This window comes from Indicator indicator, chromosome 14, assembly GCF_027791375.1.
Source record: "Indicator indicator isolate 239-I01 chromosome 14, UM_Iind_1.1, whole genome shotgun sequence".
Classification (NCBI taxonomy): Eukaryota; Metazoa; Chordata; class Aves; order Piciformes; family Indicatoridae; genus Indicator; species Indicator indicator.
In genome coordinates, this window is record NC_072023.1 from 21,087,536 (window position 1) to 21,112,353 (window position 24,818).

Consider the following 24,818-nt stretch of genomic DNA (forward strand, 5'->3'; position numbering starts at 1 on the left):
ACCAGTACCAGATGAATCACAGAACTAGATGAATCCACCACAATGGAAACAATGTACTTAGAGGGAAATTTATTCCCAAATAAGTGCAGACTAGGCAAATCTACCTTTTGAGACAGGAGATGTTAAACCTATTTAAGCACTTAATATTAAAAACCATTTAAATTTTAGTATCAATTATCCTGTAATCTATTTCCAGGTTCTGCTAACCATTTTGACTCAATAAATAAATGGCAGGAAATTCCACACTCTGAGAGCACACTTAAGCATCTCTCCAAGATTACTGCACTTAGGAAATTAAAATTGGACAGTCTAAGACATTTTCTGGGGAGTACAATGTTAAAGTCAGAAAGTTAGACTTATGAGATTTCCAAAAGGCCCTTTTTTATTTTTTCTTTCTTTCTTTCTTTCTTTCTTTCTTATTTAAAGTACTTCTTTCTATCAGGAAGCAGGGCAAATGGGCATTTTCCCCAGACTAAGCAAGATTCTTCTCTTAAATTTTGAGCAATGACATTTCAAATACAAATAGGAAACACAAGATTTTTAGCTCTAATACAATCATCTCAAAATTGAACATGTCCAACAGTTTAAATGTATGCAGCTGCAATAATAACAGCAGTAATAATAATATCAATAATAGTAAATTAAAAAATGTGTGCCATAAACAGCATCCCAGCATCCTTATAGGAGAAAAAAAAATATGAATTTTTAATGTATTAAGAACAATTATCCAAGCAAAGAGCTGGAAATCAGCCTCTTGCACTCAGATTTTCCTTTTTTCCTCCTTTAGTGTATTGGTACACATAAAATGAACTGAGGACAATTATACTTCTTAAAATGAGCATAAGCTGTTTTAGAAAATAGGATTAATACTCCTCACCTAGTATTAGAAAGAAAGAAAACAATTCAAGGTAGAAACTGGTCCAGGCTGTAAAAGGCTTCTACTTGTATGTACGCAGATTCACTGCCCTGTCTTATACATTGCACATTTGAACTGTGGCAGCAGATCTAGAGGAGGACCACAAAGATGATCAGAGGGCTGGAGCACCTCCCCTGTGGGGACAGGCTGAGAGAGTTGGGGTTGTTCAGCCTGCAGAAGAGAAGGCTTTGAGGACATCTAATAGCAGCTGTCCAGTACCTGAACAGGGCAAGGAAAGCCAGCAAGGGACTTTTGACAAGGGCTTGTAGTGATAGGACAACAGGGAATGGATTGAAGCTTGAGGAGGGTAGACTTAGACTGGAGAGTAGGAAGAAATTTTTTATAGTGAGGATAGTGAGACACTGTAACAGGCTGTCCAAGGAGGTCGTGAATATCCACTCCCTGGAGATGTTCAAAGCCAGGTTGGACGAGGCTTTGAGCAACCTGGTCTAGAGGAAGGTGTTCCTGCACATGGTGGGGGCAGAGGGCTGGAAGTAGAGGATCTTCAAGGTCCCTTCCAACCTAACTCATCTCTCACTGGAGTGAGAAAAATGACTGGCAAAAATAATCTATTTTTCTTTGAATAAAAAAATTGTATGTTGTTTCAACTTCAAATAATTTGCTAGAAATTTAAAGGTGGCAGCTTTACATTGCAGAAGTTCAGAAGACTATTGAGGCAGTGAAAGTTTGAGTGTATTTTTATCCTTTCCTAGAAGCCAGTCAATACAGCATTTTGTAGAGTAAATTTGATCCAGGAAAGCAGGTGGTCTTGCTGTTCTCTAGTTTAGGCAATACATGGGCTCTTCTGCACAAGCTTCTGGACATGTCACAAACACTCTGGCCTGAAGAGACATCTTGAGTGACAAAAGGGTACTCAATCTTCACAACCTGTTCTATTCACTTGTTACTTTGACATAAATGTCAAAAAAGGTGCTTATTCAGTGTCAAATATGAAGCAGCAGGTATGAATTCAAGGTGAAAGCAGTGCTGTGTACCAATAGCTTAGCTTACAACACAGCACTCTGTAATTTATTGGCATCCCTGAACAAGCAGGCAGACTAGCCTAGGCACAGCTATACCTCAAGTGTGTCTACATTAATATGAGAAGCTGAGCTAGTTTACCTTGACACATCCAAAGCAGCTCTTTTTCTGTGTGTTGACTCACTTGCCTTACTTATTCTACTGCAGAAAATTTATTTACTTAAAAAAATCCCAGCAGCTAGGCTTCTTTAAGAAAACAACCAACCAACAACAAAACCCAATTTTCTTCAGGGCCTGAGGACACCTTACTTGTCTCATTCCTCTCTCAGACAGTTCCTTCAGGTTCCATGTTAAAACTCCTGTTTTGCATGACCCTGAAATCAGTCACTCACAACCCAGCTTCCTTTGGAAAGCTGAGGTTTTTCTTGCAGCTTCTCTCGATCACAGAGAAATCTACATTGTGGACTTGACTTCCAAGAAAATGAAACAAGAAATTAAGGGGCAGCATTTTTTAGAAACATGGCAAAGCATCAAATACTAATAAATTACTGTTTTACATAGCAGACTTCTACTTTTCTTCAAATTATGCAACCTTTATACATCAGTTTTAGCTCACAAGAGCGTTAACCATGAATGCAAGGGTCAGATGTTCCCTTCTGACTGGCAGCCAGAACTGCTGCAAAATATTATACTCATTTAAGTAAGAACAACATCTTTGTTGCGGGTGAGGCTAGAGACTTCTTAAACACTTCCTGATGTGACAGGAGGTACACAGTGAAGCCCCAGTATCCATCCCTAAGATGCTGCAGTGCCAACAGGTAGGTATTGGCCATGCTCATAAGTTAATGCAGGTCTCAACTCCCAGACAATATTTCCATTCATGTTTCTGATTCTTCTTCCATCTTACCATTTACAACCACCACTAGATACTCTGTAAGCGTGCATGGTTAAGTCAGCTGTGACTTTATGAACAGACACTGCCTTTTTGGATTTACAGTCCCCAGATCAAAGTGATTTTTGATCCTTTCTTTCTCCAGTGGCTAAAGGCTTGGTAGGTGCAAACAAAAACTTGTAAATCCACTTCCTTGAACAAAACAGAATTGCCAGAAATGACCAGGTAAAAACACCACTCACATGCTTTTGTAGTGGTCAAAAGAAAGAAGCACCTTTGAACACTAATTGCAGGGAATCATGCTAAGACAAATGTTGGAAGCTTATTAGGGATTTTATGAATTTACTAGACACCTGCATAAAACATCAACTAATTAAATTGTCTAGACAGCAAAAAAGCTATTGGAAAGTGTACACTCAATACTCAACAACAAAAACGCAGCGAAAGCCATGCTAACGATATTGCAGCGTTTCAGGAAGCATGGATGACTTGTGGTTTTCCAAAGCAAATAAGAGAAACACCGATGTCATGAAGAAATCTGAGGAACAACCAAAACTGTCACTAAGGAAAATTTTCGCAGATGAGAAAGCAATTTCATTCACTATCCAAGACCTTACTTGATGGTACAGTTGTGGTCTTAGCGCCGAGTTCTCAATCATAGTGTGAACCATGGTGATTAAAGGTTCATTCTCTTTCATCTATTTCAAATCAGGAGGAGCATACAGCAAACATCAGTTTACAGCATGGCTAGATTTGAAAGACGACACTGTAAAATATAGCCTCTACTTTAATTTTTTTCTAGTAATGCAGTAGATTACATTTTATCCCATGCTTTTTAAATATTCCATCAATCAGTAATATCAACATCTGAAAAGTTTAATAACACCTAACAAACGTATCAAAACCACACAAATGCTCAAAAACCAATCCACCACTCTCCCTTTTTAGAAAGAAAAAAAAAAAGGCTTAAAATAAGCTTAGCTCTGCTTGATATTGAAATGAAAAAGCATTATCGGATTATGCAATAGGAACACTCAAACCTTTATCAGAGAACCCTTTAAATGACAGATTTAGTAACTCAATGTACATTAAAAAGATATAAGCATTCTCAGCCTCTCAATAGCAAAGTGAGGTTTACACTTATGTTTGTGTATCTAAATGCCTCTATACACTGCACTGATGTATGGAGTTAAGAACTTGGAGTCGTTACTCATTGTACTCATCCACCCCTCTTATTTCAGACCTTGCCAGGCATTTTCTGTAGCGATTACTATTTACTGATGTTTGCCAATGTCAATTACAGTAAAACCTGCATAAATTTAGGATTTCAGAGAACTATGGAACACAGGAAAATAGTAAGGAGACTTTTGGTTTTAAAAGAGAGACTTGCTTAACAGTAAAGGAAAAATTATGAGAACAGACACTTTTCCTCTGCAAAAGAAACTGACAAGTCACTTAACGTACAATGCCTCTCCTATTTTGGTTGGAAACTTTCAGACAAGTTGGAAACTTTTAGAGACTTGCAAGGAAGGAACTACGTGTATGAATATTTATGATTTTTTCACTCTGTCTTCATGTCATAAATGCACTCACCAAGAATCTGAATGGCAAGGTTTTGTTTCACAGATTGAAATGTAACAGAAAGCCTATGTTTTTGGATGTCTTTTGGAATTTCTTGCCTCGTAATTATTTAGGAAAAAAAAACTGACTTGAACCACTTGGGAAAGTGTTTTGTTTTGTTATACATAGAGGACTCTTTTGTTGTTGTTTTTTTTTTTTTCATACATAGTAATTTAAGATAGTCATTAAGAAGGCAAACTTATGATACTCTCTTAGTTCAGTGCAGGGAAAAAAATCCAAACAAACACCACCTCCCATTTGCTCCATCATCCAGTATAGATAAACAGAAAACTGACACAAGAAGTTGTTCTCCCTTTACATTAAAATTTTGTCCACAGACTAGGTGCATCAGGTGATACAGAAAGATCTCTCAATACTGAGATCAAATAATAAGGTCCAAAAGCCAAGCAATCAAAGTACAGCCAACTCAAATCTTTGTAAAGGAAGAGTTCTGAGGCCAAAATATGTTATTAGGGGTATACTGATTTGAATGCATTTTTATCAGAAGGTTTTCAACAGCTTCAGGCTTTTTGGCTAATTCTTTTTTTTTTTTGTTTAGAACATTTCAAATTATTCCTGATGAAATTAATTTCTGTGGAACTGTTCAAAGATTGTTTTCATCTGGATTATTGAACAAGCAAAAGATTAGAAAACATCTCAAAAGATGTTTTGAAGGAATCTTTTGTCCAACAGCCAGCTCCAATTTCAATTTATAGGACTTCTTCCAGTATTGTTACTACTCTTGGTGATTAACTGTGCTTATCTAACACTGTTTGCAAAGGCCAGTTAATTCCAGAACAGCTCCAGTTCTTTAAGACCATATGGAACAGAGATAAAACCCCAGATACCTTGTGAATTAATGCCAACCAAGGAGCCTTTATAGCAGTCAAATATAGCAAGCTCTTTTCTCCCCTTTAGGAAATAATATTTCTAAAAAATATTGACATCCAACTATGGGGAAGTTAAGTTCTTTTATCTGTTACAAACCTCCCATTAACTAAAGCTAGCACACAGACAAGACAATGCATACTGAAGGACTGGCAAATTATGCCATGAGAAACACAAGGTCAAGTCCCCCACCTAAAAGGTGAAGAGGATCTCTATTTTGTGTTCTTAAAGCATTAACATAAGGCTACTCCCAAAACTGAGGTTGGACACTATTCACATGGACTAAATAGCTCAAGGAAAAACATTTGCTTGTTGGTAACAGAAAAAGGCCTTGATTTTCTTTCACTTCAGAAAAATAAAACATATTAAATTTCTACAGTAAAGGACACCTTTAAGATTCTATGTACAGTGCTAGTAATATTATACTCAGAGTCTTTCCAATTAAAGAAGTCATAAGAAAGCATAATTAAGATTTTGCATTGAGCAAACTGAAGTGTGAACTGCCTGGTGCCAGACAGCAACATAGCACTGAAACCAAATAAAATCCAGCAGCCTTGGATTTATCATTTGCTACTTCTAGTCTACAACTCTTTTTTTCCCAGAAGTGATGCTTCATCTTTGCTTTTATCTGTACTGATGTACAGAAAATGTTGCCCAGTTGGAAACAATGAAAAAAAAAACACCTCCTTGACATAAGATCTATATGAAAAGCTGCATTATTTATCAGCATCTGAGTGGGTGTTTTGTATTTTAAACTGTAAAGCCAAATTAGTGCCAATTTTTCTCTTCCTTTTCCTAAATTGTCTTCTGTGTTTGATAACACCCTATACAGACGACATTTCAGTGTGTGCTGTTCTGGTGGCAGTGATCAGCTGGAATAGTGGCTCCCTGCCAGGACAGCTGATCTCACTGATGAGGTAAGACCATATGTTATGGATGGCAAATGACTGAACTCAGACTGGCAGTTTTATACATTTCCTCTCAAGCTTCCCACAACAGTGGTGGCTGGGTCAGCTCACTCTACCTTTTCCAGATAGCCTGAAAAATACAGGAGTAGGATCCTATATGTTGCTAATATAGGAAAAATAATTTTAAGCTGAAACACAAGGTTTCAGATATAATACAGGATATCTGTCACCTCTATTTCAAGCTCCCTTATATTATGTATTATATTTCCCTTAATTTACTACCTTCTCCCAGAACTACCTTCAGCATCTCAGAAAGAAGATGGTGAAGAGGAAGAAACAGAAGCAAAACACCAAGGAAATATGGATGTTGGCTACAGCACCTTCACTCCATTATTTGACAACTTCTTGTTCAAGTTCTGTTTAGTTTTATGCACCCTTTGAAAAGTGAAGGAAATTAAAAGTACCAGCAGAAGTCTATGAACTACTTAACACTTAATTTACACACATAGCCACTTCAAAAAACAGGAAAGAAAAAAAAAGCCTAAATGAAATTTAATAGAGCTTCTGTTGTGACAAATCAGCCTGGGATATGCTGAGATCAATATGACAGCATGCACTGCTGAGAGTTTTACTGAGAGTTTTACATTGTGAGCTTGAACTCAGTAGAAAAGCATTTTTCAGACAGCAAAAAATTTTGCTATTGACATAAAATTCAGAAGTGTACTACAGGTCTGGTTTGCTGGAATTCTCTGTAGTAACAAAAGATTCAAGTGGGACTTCCTGCCATGGCTTTATTTGCAAAGGAGAAAAAAAGCATGTCTAGCTTCTAATGGAGGGAAAAAAAAATCCTACTTTTTGTTACTGTTGTTACAATTATTGGGTACAAATAAATTAAAGAGACTCCTGGCTTGGATTTGGTGATACACAGCAAGTGTTCACCTTTGTAACATATCCCATGTTGGCAAACAGATCATCATTGTCTTGGGCTGCTAGCTATGTCCAAAGAGCTACTGTGCATGTGTGGATTTTAGTTAATCCTATCACAGGAGATACCTAAGAGATAAAGTTTTAACAACAGTTGGTTTTAAGCATAAGGCTGAAAAAATATCATTGGAAAAAGAATATCAGGAAAATCTCTAGTGATTTTATATTTTTAACTAATGACAACCTAGTTCTTCCTATTTCTTCTAAGCACTCATGACTGTCTTTTATAAGTGCTAGCAAAACTCTCCCAGTTAAAAATTTCTCAGGCACTGTTTGTACAGAAGTTCCATTTGATCATGTAACAAAGTTATAAATTAAGTATGTGTGATATCACAATTCTTCAGTTGGCAATCAATTCTGTTAGTGAAGTAACTGCACCCTCACTCCATAACTTATCAGAGGCTGTAAAGGAGTAAAATTCTTATATAAATCTTGAAGAAATAAGTAAGTAATAGAAAAAACAACAAACAATGCCATGAATTGTTTTAAAATAGTTTTTTTCATGTTTGACTTCCCTTTTGTTTAACATCCTGTAGAAACATCTATCTCTTCTTAATTCAGAAAACTAAAATGATCAGAAGTATTAATTTTCTATTGCCTCCTCCCTGGGCCAGTTTAAGGCCAAGTTGGATGAAGCCTTGAGCAGCTGCGTCTAGTTGAGAGGTGTCCCTGCCCATGGACAGAGAGGTTAGAGTAGATGATCTCTAAGGTCCTTCCAACCTAAGCCATTCTGTGATTCTTGCATGTGTGTCATATGAGCTTTGAAATATATTACCACTTTGGTTAAGATGATAAAATGCTAGTTAGTGTTATTATAAGAAGGAAATTAAGAACATAAAAATGTATTGGTGAGTGGCTACTGTATCCTGATGAATTGGAAATTGAGTGGTGTTTTTTTACCCATTACATGTCAAATTTGTAATGAAGATTTTGTACTACTTAAAAAAAGAGCATATATTAAATATCCAACTTCATAAAAACCACTGAAAAACCTTCTCCCCAAATATTTCCAGCTTGATAGAAGTAGGCAAAAAGCATTAAGAATGTAAACACACAAGAAAATTGCAAATCCCACCTGATGATCCAAATATATGGCATTCCTTTGAAGGTGATGTGAAAGAATCTCATTCTAGCAGGCAGCAGAAGGAAAAAAGGAAAGGGACAGAAGGTGCAGAATACATGAAAAGAGTCTTCAAAGATGTAAACTAAGACAAAGATCTTTCTGTTTTACATAGAAATAGTAATGCTGCATTTCTCTGTCTTTTTTTAGTGTGTGAACTGTTAGGAAGTTTTGATCCCAAAAAAGAGGTGATGAAAGTTTGCCATGAATCAGATTATGAACTACTACATTATATTTTGGTTTTACATACCAAATACAGTAAGTGCATGTAAATGTCCACTACACAGACAACTATAAACCCTTTGACATATCCATTTTAAACACGGCCTGTTTTTTGTACACAGATTAAAAATATATATCCGACAGGAGGCAGAACAAACAATAAATTAATCTCATGATCTATCACTACTGCTTTTGATTGTAGCAACAGGTTAAAAACCTTAACACTTCAATATTTTAAAATATTCTTAATGGGATATTGACTCAGCTAACAGCCAAGAGCTACGAGTAAAGCCTCAAAGGGTTAATAGCACAACATCACATACACAAAGGAGCAAAGTTACTCGATTCTACTCCCACAGTAGCCAGAAAATGTTGCACTAAGGGTACAATGCAAACTTTGGTTAAAGAATGACTACAGGTTAGTGAGAATGGTACATAAGACATTGCTTTATAGCTGACCTTTGGGCTGCTGGCCTCAAGTTTTAGTTGCATGAGCTGTGCTAGTGTGTGCTCCCGGATACTACTCAGTTCAGCTTGCTGCCGTCTCAGCTTTATGAGCAGCAGCGTGAGCTCCTCCGGCTGAAGGAGTGCAGCGTGAGAAGCCAAAGAGCAGAAGAGAGGTTAATTGGTATCCCAAGCAACACTTGATTCAAATAAGGGTTCTTAGTATCTTTCTTACAATAAAAGATATATATTTTTTTCCCCAAATTGACCACTTTCAAACATTATATATAACGAAGGTTTAACTTTTAACTGCTTGAAACAAATGATACAGCAAATACCACAGAAGTGGAACATTGTGCATAAAGGACAAAAACAAGTGAGGGTTTTGCAGAAAAAGGTCTGTGTGGCCCTCAGACTTCTTCTGACAGGCATTATCAGATTGATGATATATATTTAAGTGAAGGGGGAGATAATTCCAGCCCTTAGGCTGTAAGGATACCTGTACATGGACAGCCATTTGAGCTTCATGAATCCAAAAAAATCCCTTCAAGAAAATTTAGTTTCTGTGGTAATTCTTGAAATTCATAAAAATCCACAATAACTGGATGACCACTTTCCATAAAATAAAACTGCAGGAGCACGACAAAACAAATTTTCTGTCTCCCCTTACACAGGCTAACAGTTAATTTATTGCTTAATTTTTATGTCCAAGATGTACAATACAGCCTTAAGGCATGAAGAATAGCATTCAACCCCCAAAACAGTTAATTTATTGCTTAATTTTTATGTCCAAGATGTACAATACAGCTTTAAAAAGGGATGAAGAGTAGTATTCAAACCCCCAAATTTTATATATTATGAAGATAAAGTCACACTCAAATAGGTATTTGTCAGGCAATTTCACACAGATCCATTTAGGTCAGTTTGGGAAACTATCTGAACCATTCCTGAGAACCACTTCTATTAGCAGTACTTTAAAGAAAACCCTTAACATCTCAAGTATTTTTGTTATGTTCCTCTTTCCTTTTGTTTCTTACATTTCTGCAGAAGTCAGTCTTATACGAAGTTAAATATTCATCCAGCACTTTCACTTTCTCACAAGTTCTCCAAGTCAACTCCCTCCAACAAAAAACACACAAAACCCCCCTACCCTAAGCCCCCAATTGCTCTCTCCCACAGTCACAGAATTTTCCCAAAGTAATGAAAAAAGCTTCATAGCACCACGTATTGGATTGCTTCAAATCAAATATCAATTTCTTAGAAAAAGGAAGAAAACCCCCTGAGAACAAGCATGGCACTGCTGTGAGCTTGTGCCAAATGAGCCCACAAGAGGGAGCAAGGGATTGCCACACAGCTTCGGCTACCGGTCAAAATCATTTGCTTTGAGGGAAAGCAAACTCCAAAGCCAAGTTGTATAATGGCCAAGCTTCCATTTAAAGTACTCCTTCAATATCTGTATTTAAAATGCTTACTTCCAGTGAGTAAGCCTAAGACTCTAGCCTGCTATACAAGACATTGTGGAGTTCTGTCCAAAATTTTCAGAAATAAGACATTTGGAAAGGAGCATCTTCAAGCAAAAGGGACAGTGAATCATTTTTTCAAGATCAAAACTCTTCTCAGCATGTGCTGCAAAAGACCTGTGTTAGGGCACAGTTAAATCCAATGTCTGCAAGTAAACTTTTCTTTCGTAGAGGAGCCCATCAAACACTAGTATCTACTCTTCTCTAGACATTCGTAATGTTGTAAAAAATTTTGATGTGCTTTTGATACACCTCTTGGGACTCTTGTAGCATAAAACTTTGTTTGAAGCACTACATATGGCTTTCTTTCTCTGGGGCCCATAACATTTGTGCTGTGGGCATGACTTCTGGTTTCTATAGGCAGAAGCTTGGACCCTCTTGCCTCCTTAACCCTGTTCATCAGCCTAGTGCCAGCAGCAGAGCCCAGAAGAGCTGATGGGAACATGAACCCTAAAAAATGTCTGCAGAAGATAAGGCACCTGCAGAAGATAAGGCACCAGTGCCAAAGGCCAACCTGTAACTTGCTGAAGGTGCCAGGGATTCCTGATGGGAAATGCAAGAAACAGGGGTAGAGAGTGTGGAAGGATTGACTGGGGAGTGGTTGCTCACTATGATTCAAAATCTTTGTTCTTAATTCATAAATCTGTCAGACAGCAAGTACAGATGGACAGAGAAATTTGAAAGGAAAAAAACGATTTAAGAAATTACATAAATTAGCCAAAAGCTTAGAAGTTGTCCTAAGAGCACTATTTCAGTTGGGAAGGTGGGCAGTATTTGCATTGGTGAAATACCTTTAATGAGAATTTCAGCTCTACTACAACAAAGTGGGAGATGTGAAAAGGGACATCATTTCATCAAATGCAATTTTAGTATCCTTAAGATTTCCAAAAAAGGAAAAGCTTTATTTCTAGGATTTTCTAAATGCTTAATGGAGAAATAAGCCTTCTGTGATATATTCCATCTTCTCTCAGGAATCTTTGTAATGTATCAAAGATGCTTAAAATAGTTGAAATATCTGTCTTTCTGAAAGAAATTCTTGACTCAGTGGCTACAAAATATTCTCAAAATTCAATGTAACCACAGAGTACTTCATTTGCTTTAAAAATCCCTGATAATTAAAATAAAGGCTACATTTAATGCAAGCTTTGAGTAGAACAAAATTTCAGTCTCTTCATACTTATTCTTTAATAAAAACCCAAGTGATGTACCAAGTAACAATACAACTCACTGTTTTGCCTTGGAGGGTCTGAGGAGTAACAGGCTGCAAACTCAGACCTGCTGGCATTGACCTTCTGTCGGGCACAAGGACATGCTGCACAAAAACAAATAGCACAGTAGTTATCTAAAGACTCAAAACCTATTAAATGTTGAAAAAAAAAGAAAGAAAAAAAATACCAAGCCAACTTCACACTCAAAAGAAATTTGTTATGATTTGTGCCAGCTTTGGCCAGATGCTCCCTGCACTTAGGACACCTCCACATTTTAGAAATAACCCAGCAGCTTTCATCATTCATTTAATTAACACTCCTCCCTCACAGCCATTGCCCTACTGAACCCCATGTAAATAACAATTTGAGTTTTCCACTTGTCATTGAAAGCTGTTTAGAAACCTAACATCTCTACACACATGGGGGTTTAAATCTTAAAATTTACCCTTCTGATTTTAAATAGTCACCCACCTCTTAAAAATTGGGCTGTGTTTTTAAGTTAATGGCAAAACCTAGTTGTGTAACTAAAAAAATACAAATGAAACAGCATGAAAAAACAAAGGGGAACAGGAATCTTGTAGAAAAGATACTAAATATGAAATCAAATACTCAAAGTGTTTCACAATAAAAAGAACAGAATCAGGATGCAAAACATGTCTGAAAGGACAAGTCAGCACATGCTCTGCATCACTGACTCTCAGGTGCATGAGAATCACTGCTTACTAACTTTCCAAAGCAGTCAAGAGTACCAAACCAGAACTGACTCCTTTGTTGATTTCAAAGCCAAGACTTATTTAGGAAGAAGTTATCCTCACCATCAGGGTGGTGAGACACTGGAACAGGTTGCCCAGGGAGGTAGTGGTAGCCTCATCCCTAGAGGTTTTTAAGGCCAGGCTGGATGTGGCTCTGAGCAACTTGATCTAGTGTGAGGTTTCCCTGCCCATGGCAGGGGGGTTGGAACTAGATGACCCTTGAGATCCCTTCCAACCCTGATAGTTCTATGATTCTATGATTATCACCTGTAAATTATTTAAATTGTTTTAAGACATAGTTGCTTTTGTTTCCTGCATTAACAAACATAAAGGCACCTGAGATAAAGATTTAGGAAGTATGTGCAGAAGCATTTTATATTTTACATCCAACTGAATGTTGGATGAGTAGTTTAAGAGTAATGCAATCATTTCAAATCTATTGCCAAACATGCATAACATAAGCATGAAAGATACAGCAGAGCCACAAATGGCACACTGAGGCTTCCACTTCATTGTGTCTACCTCTTACTGATGAAGAGCAGCAAAGTTACACTAGTCAAGTGGTAAAGTTGTGTGCAAAGAGACTGCTCCTCAGAGATCTCCCTAAGAACTCAAAGACACCAAAAGGCATCACCAAGCTCAGTTTTCTACTGGAACCCAAGGTAGCCAAACTCATGGCTGAAGAACAGAAAACAGAATAACGTAAGGAAATTTGGCATTTTTCTTTCCTCTCAGAGCTCCAGTCAAAAACCTGAACCAATCAACCCAAACTAGCAAGGAGAATGATTTCTGTACATAAATATGCCTATTGACTCCTTTTCTTCTCTTTAAGAGACACATAATATCATGAGCAGTAATATTAGGACATGCTTTCATTCAGTGCATTAGAAAAATACCTTTTCACAACCTTTAGACTTGTAAAAAAACCAGATCTTTCTCCATGAAAACCACAACTTCATCTTCATTATAATCAATATACTGCAATGCAACATGAGTTTTACAGTAACCATCTATTTTCGACTAAAAATCCTTGTCAGTAAGATTTTTGACCATTAAGTAAAGTATTTTTACCCTTGTATGATGCGCCCTGTGTCTGCGGTCAATAGTTACATCTCCCCTTTGCACCGGTGAAGACACTTCCGACCTGTAGGTCCGCTGTGGGGAATATCCCTGGAAACCAGCGATTGAACCGTGGGAAGGTGAGGTGGGAATCGAATGCATTGTCTGGTCAGAAATATTAATCATGGTTTTCGGGCTACTTAAAGTATTGTGTCTAGGAAGAGTTGTTTGCTTGTTGTAAAACTGCCGCTGCTGCCACTCATAGAGCTGCCACATCGTGTCATCGCGCATCGACCGCCGCTTTTCTTCGGCTGTTACTGGCCCGATGGCCCTGTCGTAAGCCGACGGCGTCACGCTGCAGAGGCTCTCTGGCCGTGTTTTGCTGTTCCTTGGCAGTGTTCTGTAGCCTTCTGGGTACCGAGGTAAAACCTGAGGTCGGTGGCTTGGCATGTTTCTTGGTAATGTCTGATAGGAGATGATGCTGAAACACAGAGGTATTAGCAGACAGCATTAATATTATGGCAACATGAAGTTCTGCAGTATTGGTTAGGTTTATCTAGCTAGTTCTTACTTTTTTTTTTTTTTTTAAATACAAAAGTATAACTGAAAAAAATATTCAGTCTGGAGAAGAGAAGGCTCTGGGGAGACCTTATTGTGGCTTTCCAGTATCTGAAAGGGGCCTACAAGAAAGCTGAGGAAGGACTTTTTAGGGTGTCAGGTAATGATACGAATAGGGGGAATGGAACAAAAATAGAAACGGGTAGATTCAGATTGGATGTTAGGAAGAAATTCTTCACCATGAAGGTGGTGAGACACCGGAACAGGTTGCCCAGGGTAAAAGCCCCATCCCTGGAAGTTTTTTAAGGCCAGGCTGGATGTGGCTCTGAGCAACCTGACCTAGTGTGAGGTGTCCCTGCCCATGGCAAGGGGTTGGAACTGGATGATCCTTGAGGTCCCTTCCAACCCTAACAATTCTATGACAATTAAAGAATCAACTATACTAACTGAAGGCACTGTAGCATCCAAACGGGATTGTTTCTCTGATTAGCTGCTTCATTATATAATCCAAATTAATTTTTTTTTTTAATCAGTTTAACAGCCTAGTACTGTCAAGTTTAGAAAAAATCTTGCCTATATGCTGGGCAGGTCAAAGTTTTGAAAGCTTTAAGTTCTGTACTGTTTCTATATGAGCCCAATTTAAACGCCCTCATTTTGAAAAGTAAAAAAGTCCCCTCTTGTTTCCTTAAGAAAATCCTTGAGCAATTACTATGGATGTAAACAAAAAAAATTGATTTTTTAATAGCAGACCAAGGAAAAATAGCAGCAATTAGGTAATGAAATATTCTGCAATTGTCAAGGACAAGACATTTCCTATCAGCTATTCAAGAGAAACAGATAGAATATTTGTTTGAGAATAATACCATTTTCCAACTTGAGATATGAATTCAAAGGCTTATTCTTTAGTTTGTTGCCACAGTAAAATCCTGGAGTTTTACAATTAATAGCTTTCACATTAGTTGCAAAGCCAAATTTTCCATACTGAGTATCGATGCATACCTAAGTATGACAAAGCATCTCTTGTTTTTCCAGAGGGTAAAATCTAGGTCATAAACACTGATTCATTCAACCCTTATCTAAAATTCAAATGAGCACCTCTTAAAGCCTTTTGCTACTGATCATACCTATGATTGCCCAGAGACAAGAACACTGATCTCAAATTGGCTATGACTCAGCCATCAGAGGGCAGCAGCCTCTAGCTACACCCCAGACTAATTCAAACGAAGATCCCTGCCACCATGAAGCACCCGAATCTGAAGATGGCTTGGAATTACTTCAGTGCCACAAAAACATGGCAGAAATTATGTAGGGCAGATGGCAAGGCATGCCTACATTCTGCCTGTTACATCCTTACAGAATAACTACTAAGGAAACTGACGGTGGCAAAATCCACTTTTCACTGAGAATAGTTAAGCTGAGTACTTAGGATCACTTGTAACATTTTGGAGATGAAAACTCCTATGAAGAGCTTTATACAAGAAATCTGCTGCATTTTCTGAAGCTTTCCAAGAATTAATGAAGTATTATCCCCATTCTATAGATTGGGCCACACAAAAATTTTAAGGGGGAGGAAGGAAATAGATTCTAAATCCCATTCTTTTGCTGAAAAACCTGCTTAACTACCTCTGAATTTCTTCATGCAGCATGCCATTAATGATAAAGGCTTTTCTCCATCTCCATATTAAAAAAAAAAAAAAAATCAACCCCCAAACCTCAATAAAATAAAAACCCAAGACACTTCTGGATCCAATTTCTAACTTTCAAAATATTATTTTAGCTATTCACAAACAGATACAGTAAAGACTGATATTTTCATGCAGATAGCTGGTAGTTAAGATACATCTGACTCACTGAAGCTCCCATCTCCCATCTGTAGGAGATCCCATATGGGATCCCTTTATGGTTGGCTCCCTTGAATATCCTAGCCAACTTGAAGGAAAGCTGTCTCAATTTCTAAAGACACCAATCTAAAGTGTACATGCAATTACTGCTATTCTAGCACATTTAGGAAGACAACATATTGATGTTACGGGAATTACACACAACTGGTAAACCATGAAAACTGTGAAAAGCCCAAACACCTCAATATTAAGCCCTGTTGTATATCATTTGAATCAAAACAGATTCACCAATATCCAGCTGGAATCTGCTAAAATGTCATTCTAATCAAATCCAAGAACCAATTCTGGACAGTACTGCAGCTTAACAGCTGCCTTGCACACAAGGGGAGACTGCTGCAGCCAGTCAAGCAGTCATGCACACTATGAGGTTGAAAAATATTTCTGAAACTATCACCACAAATAGCTCCCTATGTGCTCCCATATGACAAAAAAGATTGCCCACGAGTTTATAGGCTCTTTATAGACATCTTTAGAGCTTATCTCCAGGGTCATTGTTGGGTAGCAACACAGGTTCTGGTGTCCAAATTAGACTATACAGGAAAGTGACTTTGCTGTTAAACCTTCAGGGGCTCAGTTCTGCAATGTTATGAATGCCCTCAGATCAAAACTTCAAAACAGTTCATTCTAAAGAATTCAAACACCAGATGGCCCAGAATACCAACCTTCCCTGAGCAAATCAAACAAAGGAAGGCAGAGTGAAGAGAGAAGCCTCATGGTGTACAGCAGACATTTCTTATTTAAGGATGAGGCTCACAACCCTGGTTCACAGCAACAGAAAACCCTCACTTGCTACCATGTTAGCCTTCTGTACTTTTTCACATTTGAGAAAGGCCATTCACATGAACTCCTTTTGGTGAGAACATTTATTTGTAACTCTCTTGTGCAAAATTAATTCAATAAAATGATACTCAGATGGAATGTTTTTCTTTTTAAATTGTAAAGCATGTTTTTGTTTACAAAAAGGCTTGTCTTCCTCAAGGCATCAGTTGTCTTTGTGTGGCTCTTGCAAAACTAGACGTTTAGATCCATGGAACTAGAAGATAAAAGCTTCAAGAATTTTTATAAACTTCATTGCTGTTCTTCTCAGTAATTTCTCATGCAATCAAACTACTAAGGAATCAGCCCGTTCCTCTAAGAAAATGAGTAGCTTTTACAGTGAATCTTTCGTTTCATGTTGAGGACAGATAAGAGCTCCTATTTAAGCACTCATTTAACTGAACATGCTTGTTAATATTGCAGCACTCTTAAAGCCCTGTATTTTTTTTTTCAGTCTGACAACAGAAATACTCCATGATTTCTCTAACACATTACTGAGACGAATGCAACGGAAAGCATCTTTGTTAAAAGTCAGCAACATTAAGAGAAGAGTACTTTTCTCACAAGTTCAAGTTATGAGTTGAACAGGGACAAGACTACAAATACCCTTTTTAGGTTCTCACCCCAACCCTAAGCTTTAATCTGAACTGAAACTACTTCCTACTCTATCAACTTCAATTCTATTTACAATTCTGTCTCCAGCCAGAAAACGGCTATCAGATCAAACCCAAAATCTAAAATTTAAATGAAACCACCTTTTAAAAACACCACTATAGATTAGAAGTTTGGATCATTATTCAAGGCCACTTCTATACAACACAAAAAAGACAGCTCACAGCCAATTCTCTTGCAGTTGGCTACTTTTATGTAGAACTGCATTTGAAAGCATATCCTCTGTGCTAACAATGTCACTGTTATTTAAGCAACAAATGTTCTCTATAGCCAAGAATAATATATTGTTAATTAGCAACATACTGTTAACAGTAATCCCCCCTATTTGATTCCACAATGAAATCAAGTTTAACGGTTTTTATGCTTCTTCACAACTGAAACATGGCACTGCACAAATTTCTGCTGCTTGGTTGCAAGTTTCACAATTGAGTTTGTTTTTTTTTAAATAAAAAAAATATAATTTTATCAATGAGCCTTCCCAGTTCTCATTACTCAAGCATGCATAATAAAACACATGTCAGAGTGTGCAAACTGTTCTCTGCACTGCAAGCGCAAGTTTCATCAAACTTTGGCTATTTTTCATGGAATCAGAGAATCACAGAATGGTTTGGGTTGGAAGGGACCTCCAAAGGTCATCTAGTCCAGCCCCCCTCTGCAGTATGCAGGGACATGCTCAACCAAATCAGGCTGCCCACTGCCCTGTTGAGTCTCACCTTGCATATCTCCAGGGATGGGGCTCCAACCACCTTCCTGGGCAACAGGTTGCAGTGTTCCACTAACCTCACAGAAAAGAATTTGTTCCTAACATCCTATCTAAATCTACTCTTCTCTAGTCTGAAGCCATTGGCCCTTGTCCTATCACTACAAGCCTTTGTAAACAGTCTCTCTCCATCCTTCATGTAGACCCCCTTCAGGTACTGGCAGGCTGCTATTAGGTCTCCCCAGAGCCTCCTCTTGTCCAGGCTGAACACCCCCAGCTCCCTCAGCCTGTCTTTGTAGCAGAGATGCTCCAACCCCCCGATAATTTTTGTGGCTCTCCTCTGGACCTGCTCCATCAGGTCCATGTCCTTCCTATGAGGGCTCCAGACCTGGCTGCAGTACTCCAGGGGAGGCCTCACCAGAGCAGAGCAAAGTGGCAGAATCCCCTCTCTGGATCTGCTGGTCACACTTCTTTTGATGCAGCCCATTGCCTTCTGGGTTGCAAGCTCACACTGCTCGTGAAACAACACATTACCAATTCCTAATTGTAGTTAACAAAGGACTACAGGTAATGAAGAAAAGTTCAATTTTGGCAAGTTGAATTTGTTCAACTTGCCAAAATGTAAACTTGTTCAACTAATTTACATTATTTGAATATAGTCAACTAATGTAAACTTTTCATGGTTTTGAAAAACTGAGAAGTCCCCACCTCCCATATTTTAGTATCTGAGGAAAATTCAACCTCTAAACTTGGTGCTATGGTAAGCTCTGCCCTGTCATTTATCAACAGGCAAACTCTCTAATTTCCAACTCTTCAAAATATCACCTGTGATAACATCTCCGTACTTCCTATCTAATGTTACACTAAAAGCTTCTATATTTTTCTGCCACAGCTGCTTGTCTGTAAGCCAGCCTGGAAGCAATATCCCAACACTTCTGTCAGAGAAAATGCTACCAGCAGAAGATTCAATATTGTGAATCATTCACACAATTTTAAAGGTCCATGCATAAGCACCGGAACTCAATTTTAGAACTAGGAGAAGTTTAATTTCATGAGAAGAGAAGCTTTAAACATCAAGTTAGATTTCAATGATGTACTCTTAGGTATGCTTCCCTCTCTCTCTCTCTTCAGTTAAAGCTTATTTAAAGTTTAAAGCTCCCTGCAGTATTTTTGAAGAATTTTAAATAAAGTATTATTAAAATAATTTGTGAACAAAAATGCAGTCGACAGGGTATCTTCAGATTGTAAGAGGAAAAAGAATAATTGTGACTGATGACACCTCTCTCCAGGATGGAGAAATTTCTAACACCTAAAAAGTGTTTCTTGCCATTAAGTTTATTAATATAGTTTATTAGTAATAATTCAAATGTCAACAAAAGAGAAACTTTAATCAATCTGCAGTGTGCAGTCATCCATGCACTTACACAGAACAAGGAACTGTATATATTTGTATATAGCATAGACCAAAAACTATGGAATCTAACCAGGATACAAATTTAAAGACTATTTGCGAGCAAACAATTTGATAGCTAAAGCAAAAAAAAAAAATTAAAAATGGCATAGTACTTACCCCCTTGTTTCCTCTTCTTGTCCTTTTCCTCTTTGTATTTTAATCCATTGTTGCAACTGCAGCATTGAATTTGTTCTCTGCATAACTCGTTCAGACTCCATATGTGCTGGGACCGCATTGTAATGACCCCCATCTCCAGCATCTGCCAGGACAACACCAACAGCTTTATTCTCAGACCCATTTAAATGAACTGGTCTGAAGTGCCCAGCTGGAATCGTGCTTATGGGTAAAGTCCTGTATTCAGACCCCAAAGGATTTAGCTTCACACTGTTAATTTTTGTTAATGGCTTATCTTGTCCGACTTTCTGGAATCCATATTTTTCAGCTTCCAAAGCTTTTTTCTCCTCATTTTTGTTGACTTCTTTGTTTTTCTGGTTATTTTGTGCCTCTGGCTTAATTAGCACCCGATGGTTTGAAATATTATTTGCCTCTCGAGGTGGCGTGTTTTCCGCAGTTAACTTCTCTACTCTGAAAAGGAATAAATGAGAAGTTATAATGACAACAAAACTTTCATTAAAATAGTAATAAAAGATGAGAAAGTTAATATATTGGTGTTTATTATAGGGTTATTTCAGTGAAGCTCTATACAGATATTTTAAACCAGTATCTTCTCTTTGAGAAAAATCCAGGATGTATTTTCATAATAATCAAGGTTTTCTTTTATTGTTACTGTTTGAGGGTTTTTGTTTTGTGTTTGGTTTGGTTTGGTTTTGCTTTAGGGATAGTAGTGGTGTTTGGTCTTGGGTTTTTTTTGATTGTTTTGGTTTGGTTTTCTTTGGTTGGAGAGTGTGCTAGCGTTTTTTTCTTTCACATTTTTTCCTCATTCTTTGCTATTGTAAAAGCATTTCCAACACAGGGGAATTTTTTTTAAACCAACTTCAGACTAACTCCCTACAGAAAATGTGCCCAAGAGGAATAAAGCCAGAGTCTGAAAAAGTGGATGTTCAGTTCCTGAATGGCTGGACATTCAAACAGGAAAAACATTCAGGGGCTCTCCAAGACCTATAGCTTCCAGATATAAACAGCCTGAAATGCAAATGCTTCTTAAAGCCATCTTTAAATATGGCAGCAGATGACATTGCTGACTACCTTGTGATTCACAATACTGCTGAATTTAACCTATAATGACCTCCTTTAAAGAAAGCAAACAACTTTCCATGGTCACTGGCATCAATTAAGTTTCTCTGGTAGGCTATCAGTTTGGCTGGCACGTGTTTTGCGGAAACTAACTGTGGCTTCCCTAATTTTAAGGGGGAAAGTAGCTGCTGGCTTAGGGAACTGTACCACAAAAATAATGATATTTTTAGAACAACTCCTGCTTTACAGTACTTCTACAAGTACTCAGTGTATGCAGTTCTATTAGCTATCTTCTGTCAAGAAGCTCTGTCTTTTTCCATATTGGGATGAACTGAACATCCAACTCAGTGACAGAAAATCAAAACCTTAAAATGTTTTGATCAACAGTTTTTGCTATGAGAAGATGAAGAGATATAATATTGTTTAAGATTACAACTCTGTATAAAACTAAACTAAGAACTGTAAGATGATGTTAAATTAACCTTTGCACTGTTTTGCCTCTTTTTACAATTCATCTCTATAGCTATGCTCAGCTGAAGTGATGCATCGGTGAGTAAAATGCCCACCACATATACAGCTAAGATCATTAGAATCCTAGAATGGTCAGGGTTGGAAGGGACCTCCAAAGATCATCCAATCCAACCCTCTCTGCAGTAAGCAGGGCCATCCTCTACCAGATCGAGTTGCCCAAAGCCTTGTTGAGCCTCACATTGAGTGTCTCCAAGGATGGGGCCTTAACCACCTCCCTAGACAACCTGTTCCAGTGTTGCACTACCTTCATGGTAAAGAATTTGTGCCTTAGTATGGTTGCTCCTCTGAAAAAATACCCAGTTCTGAGTACACTAACTACATGCATAGCTGTAAGCATTATTGCTTACCCCATCTTGAACAACAGGCTTACGTATTCATCAAATCTACACTTCCCTAAAAGACAGTTTAAGCCATGAATTCCCAGCAGGTCAACAAATATCTAGGACAGAACCACAGCAAATACATAAGGACCCATAAGGTCCTTATAAAATACTACCCACTGCTAATAATATTGGAGACTTAATTTTAAATGCACTTCCTACTACCACGCCATTCTTGATAGGAATTCTCCCCAGCAGGAAAGGAATCAAGAAGTTATTGCCTTGAGAGGTGCACCATTTCTAATGTATGAGTCAGAAACAGTAAGACATCAATGTCCTCTACATACTGTATGTGAACTAGAATGAAATGCTCAGGCACTCTGCAGATTAACAAGGGTGGTATTTTTTCCCCTCATGCCTCTTCCTGACATAGCTACGATGCTCTCAATCTCTGCTTGATACTTCATAATGATATAAAAGTCCTCCAAAATTCACTCTTATTACGGTAAGTAGCTCAAAATAGTTCTTTTATTTCAGAGTTGTAGAGAGTAATGAGATCTCTTCTCCAAACTAAACAACTCCAGCTTCCTCAGCCACTCCTTTGTAAGACATGCCTTCCAAACCCCTCACTGCTCTTCTATCATTCCACTGACCCTTCTAATTAAAAAAAAAAACAACAAAACCAAAACCAACCCAAACCCCCAAATCACAGAATTAATTTTCCATTTTATTTCTAGGCTGCATCACTTGTTACTATGGTAATACACAGCAGAGCCAAGCATTTATATTTGACATTCTTTGCAACGGTGTAGAAGCTGAATGATTGATGTCCAAATAGACTTCCGGGTTCTCCTTTCACTTTATACATCAAATCAACTCAGTGCAAGCAAAAGATGTCTTTCCACAGGATTCAAATGGTAAGGAATTATCACAAATAATAGGTAAATGTAAGAAATATAAATCCCTGTTTGAGACTACATTTATATCTAGCTTGCAAAACCATATTTAAACAAGACTTGCAGGGTATTTTGAGGACAGCAGAGGGGGAAGACAAAAAGAATGAGCACTGAACATAGCTTTTTTTTCAGCATATACTGAACACAATGGATAGATTTCTACAACCAAATAGGAATAATATGCATGGAACAGTAGTGAAGGAGAAGTACTATTTTCTGATGGTTTATATAAATAAATAATTCTGAAAGGGTTGGTTGAGGGGTATGTAATTAAGTTTCAGATGGATGTGAAGACGACCATGACTTAATGCCACACAAAAAGAAGTCCTCTTTTCCAAACACAGTAATGTCAGTAAACCCCCACTGTGAATGTTGCTATGCTAACAAATGCTTTTTTGGCAGCTTAACTTATGCTGTTCAGGGAAAGTAACTACATGAGGAGGAGTAAAAAAAAATGTTTTTTTTCTTAGCACACACTGCATTACTCAGAAGAAACAAAGGCTCCAGAACTGACAATAAGAGGATAGAATAACGATGCTTTTTGACATGGGAGAGTAGAGAAAGGCTGTATTTAAGGCAAAAGAAAATTTGATAAATCAGTATGCTGGTGGATATTAGCATCTATAAACACAAGCAAACAGTAACTACTCAAAGATACAACTTAATTGTTGTCTGCAGTGATACAACATAGAATGGGTGTCTTGCTAATCCAGAGATGGTTGAGATCATAAGCTTAAACAGTTGCACACTGACTAAAGTATTTGTGTTTAATTATTTGGATAGGTCTCTCAGTACTTAAATTTAGTATTTAGGTAAAATTAAACATAAAATGTTTAGAAAGGAGTAATTACAGTTAAAAAGGACCAAATAATATTTGTCTTTCCCTGTGGTGACACATCAGAAGGGAGTTTTTTCTGCTGTGACTGCAGATCAGTTCTGAAAGAATCATAGAATGGTTTGGGTTGGAAGGGACCTCCAAAGGTCATCTGCCCTCTGCAGTGAGCAGGGGCATCCTCAACTAGATCAGGTTACATTTTTATTTTCTAATCTCACTACCTCATTTCTGTATTATATAGCCAAATATATGCAGAAAATAAGAGTATTTTACGGAAAATCAGGCAAACCACCCACAACTTAATGTTTTAAATACTCTTTTTATCTTTTGGTGGTTTTTTTCCCTCCACCCCAAGGAACTCACATCATCAGAAAAATAAAGATACAGATGTAAATTCTGAAATTATTTAAAGCTGAAAAATTCAATTTAACAGGCTGTTGTGCTTGGATTTCCAGATTATCATAACCACTGAAGTATCTTGACTTCTAGATTTAAAGAACCCTGCTGGAAAAAACTCTCACTTATCATTGAGCAATTCATATTAAAAAGCACTTAGCAGTGGCTCAGCATCAGCTTGCATAAATACTTAAGGAAGTAAGTTCAGAAAACTGTATTCAGTACACTGTTGGAACTTCAAGAAAATGGAGTAATTGAGAAACAAAGGCACTGTCTGAATTTGACTGAACCAAAGTAATTTATGCTTAGAGCTATATGAATACCAAACTGTATGTTACTTAAGAGATGAGGTAATATAATATTTAACAGATTTTTACAGGGAAGAAACAGTATTTCTTCTGGATAAGATCATATCCTGCTACATGGTTCATTTTAAGAACTGGTTAGATAGCCAAAAGATGAATTCTTCAAAAAACAGATGTCTGAAGGATTTTTTTTCTTTCTTAAAGTTAACAGACATAGAAGTTTTTGAGACTTCACTGGTCTTGACATGTATTTTCTTTCAAGTAATTATTTCAAGACTACTAACAAAGAGGTTCTCAAACCTCGAAGAGGTTCTAAGATTTCCTGCTTGAATTAAACCAGCAAGATGGTGTTACATGAGTAGCTTCTCTTGCTGCTTTTCTGATATTTGTTTTGGGTGTTGGCAAGCCTATTCTGCCTGTGATATCCAAGCAGAAAACCACTGATTTTGTTGCTGAGTGCTTTCTTCTTGTTTAGCATGCTACACTGATTCACCAAGGAGTAAGAGAAACACCCAAAGACAGACTGCAGGAGCATGTATAGCTGGATGAAAAGATAAGCTCAGTTGAATTGGGCATCCCCACCAGTTGCCTACACACTGAGATAAGGTAGATATCAATGCTGGAACAAGGCTGTAAGGAGCGGCTGAAGGAGCTGGGCTTGTTTAGC

The 24,818-nt window shown here is 37.6% G+C and overlaps 1 protein-coding gene across 2 annotated transcripts in view; it reads right to left on the bottom strand.

Annotated features, from left to right (window-relative positions):
• The window catches only part of PLEKHA5 (pleckstrin homology domain containing A5), a 64,734-nt gene that overhangs the window by 24,339 nt on the left and 15,577 nt on the right, over window positions 1-24,818 (bottom strand). For both annotated transcript variants that reach the window (XM_054386704.1, XM_054386705.1), the window contains exons 6-11: window positions 19,732-20,199; window positions 13,527-13,995; window positions 11,724-11,807; window positions 8,991-9,110; window positions 8,265-8,318; window positions 3,407-3,487 (exon numbers count right to left, since the gene is read on the bottom strand). In XM_054386704.1, the coding sequence (XP_054242679.1) occupies window positions 3,407-3,487; window positions 8,265-8,318; window positions 8,991-9,110; window positions 11,724-11,807; window positions 13,527-13,995; window positions 19,732-20,199 (1,276 nt within the window). The remainder of the gene's footprint in view (window positions 1-3,406; window positions 3,488-8,264; window positions 8,319-8,990; window positions 9,111-11,723; window positions 11,808-13,526; window positions 13,996-19,731; window positions 20,200-24,818) is intronic.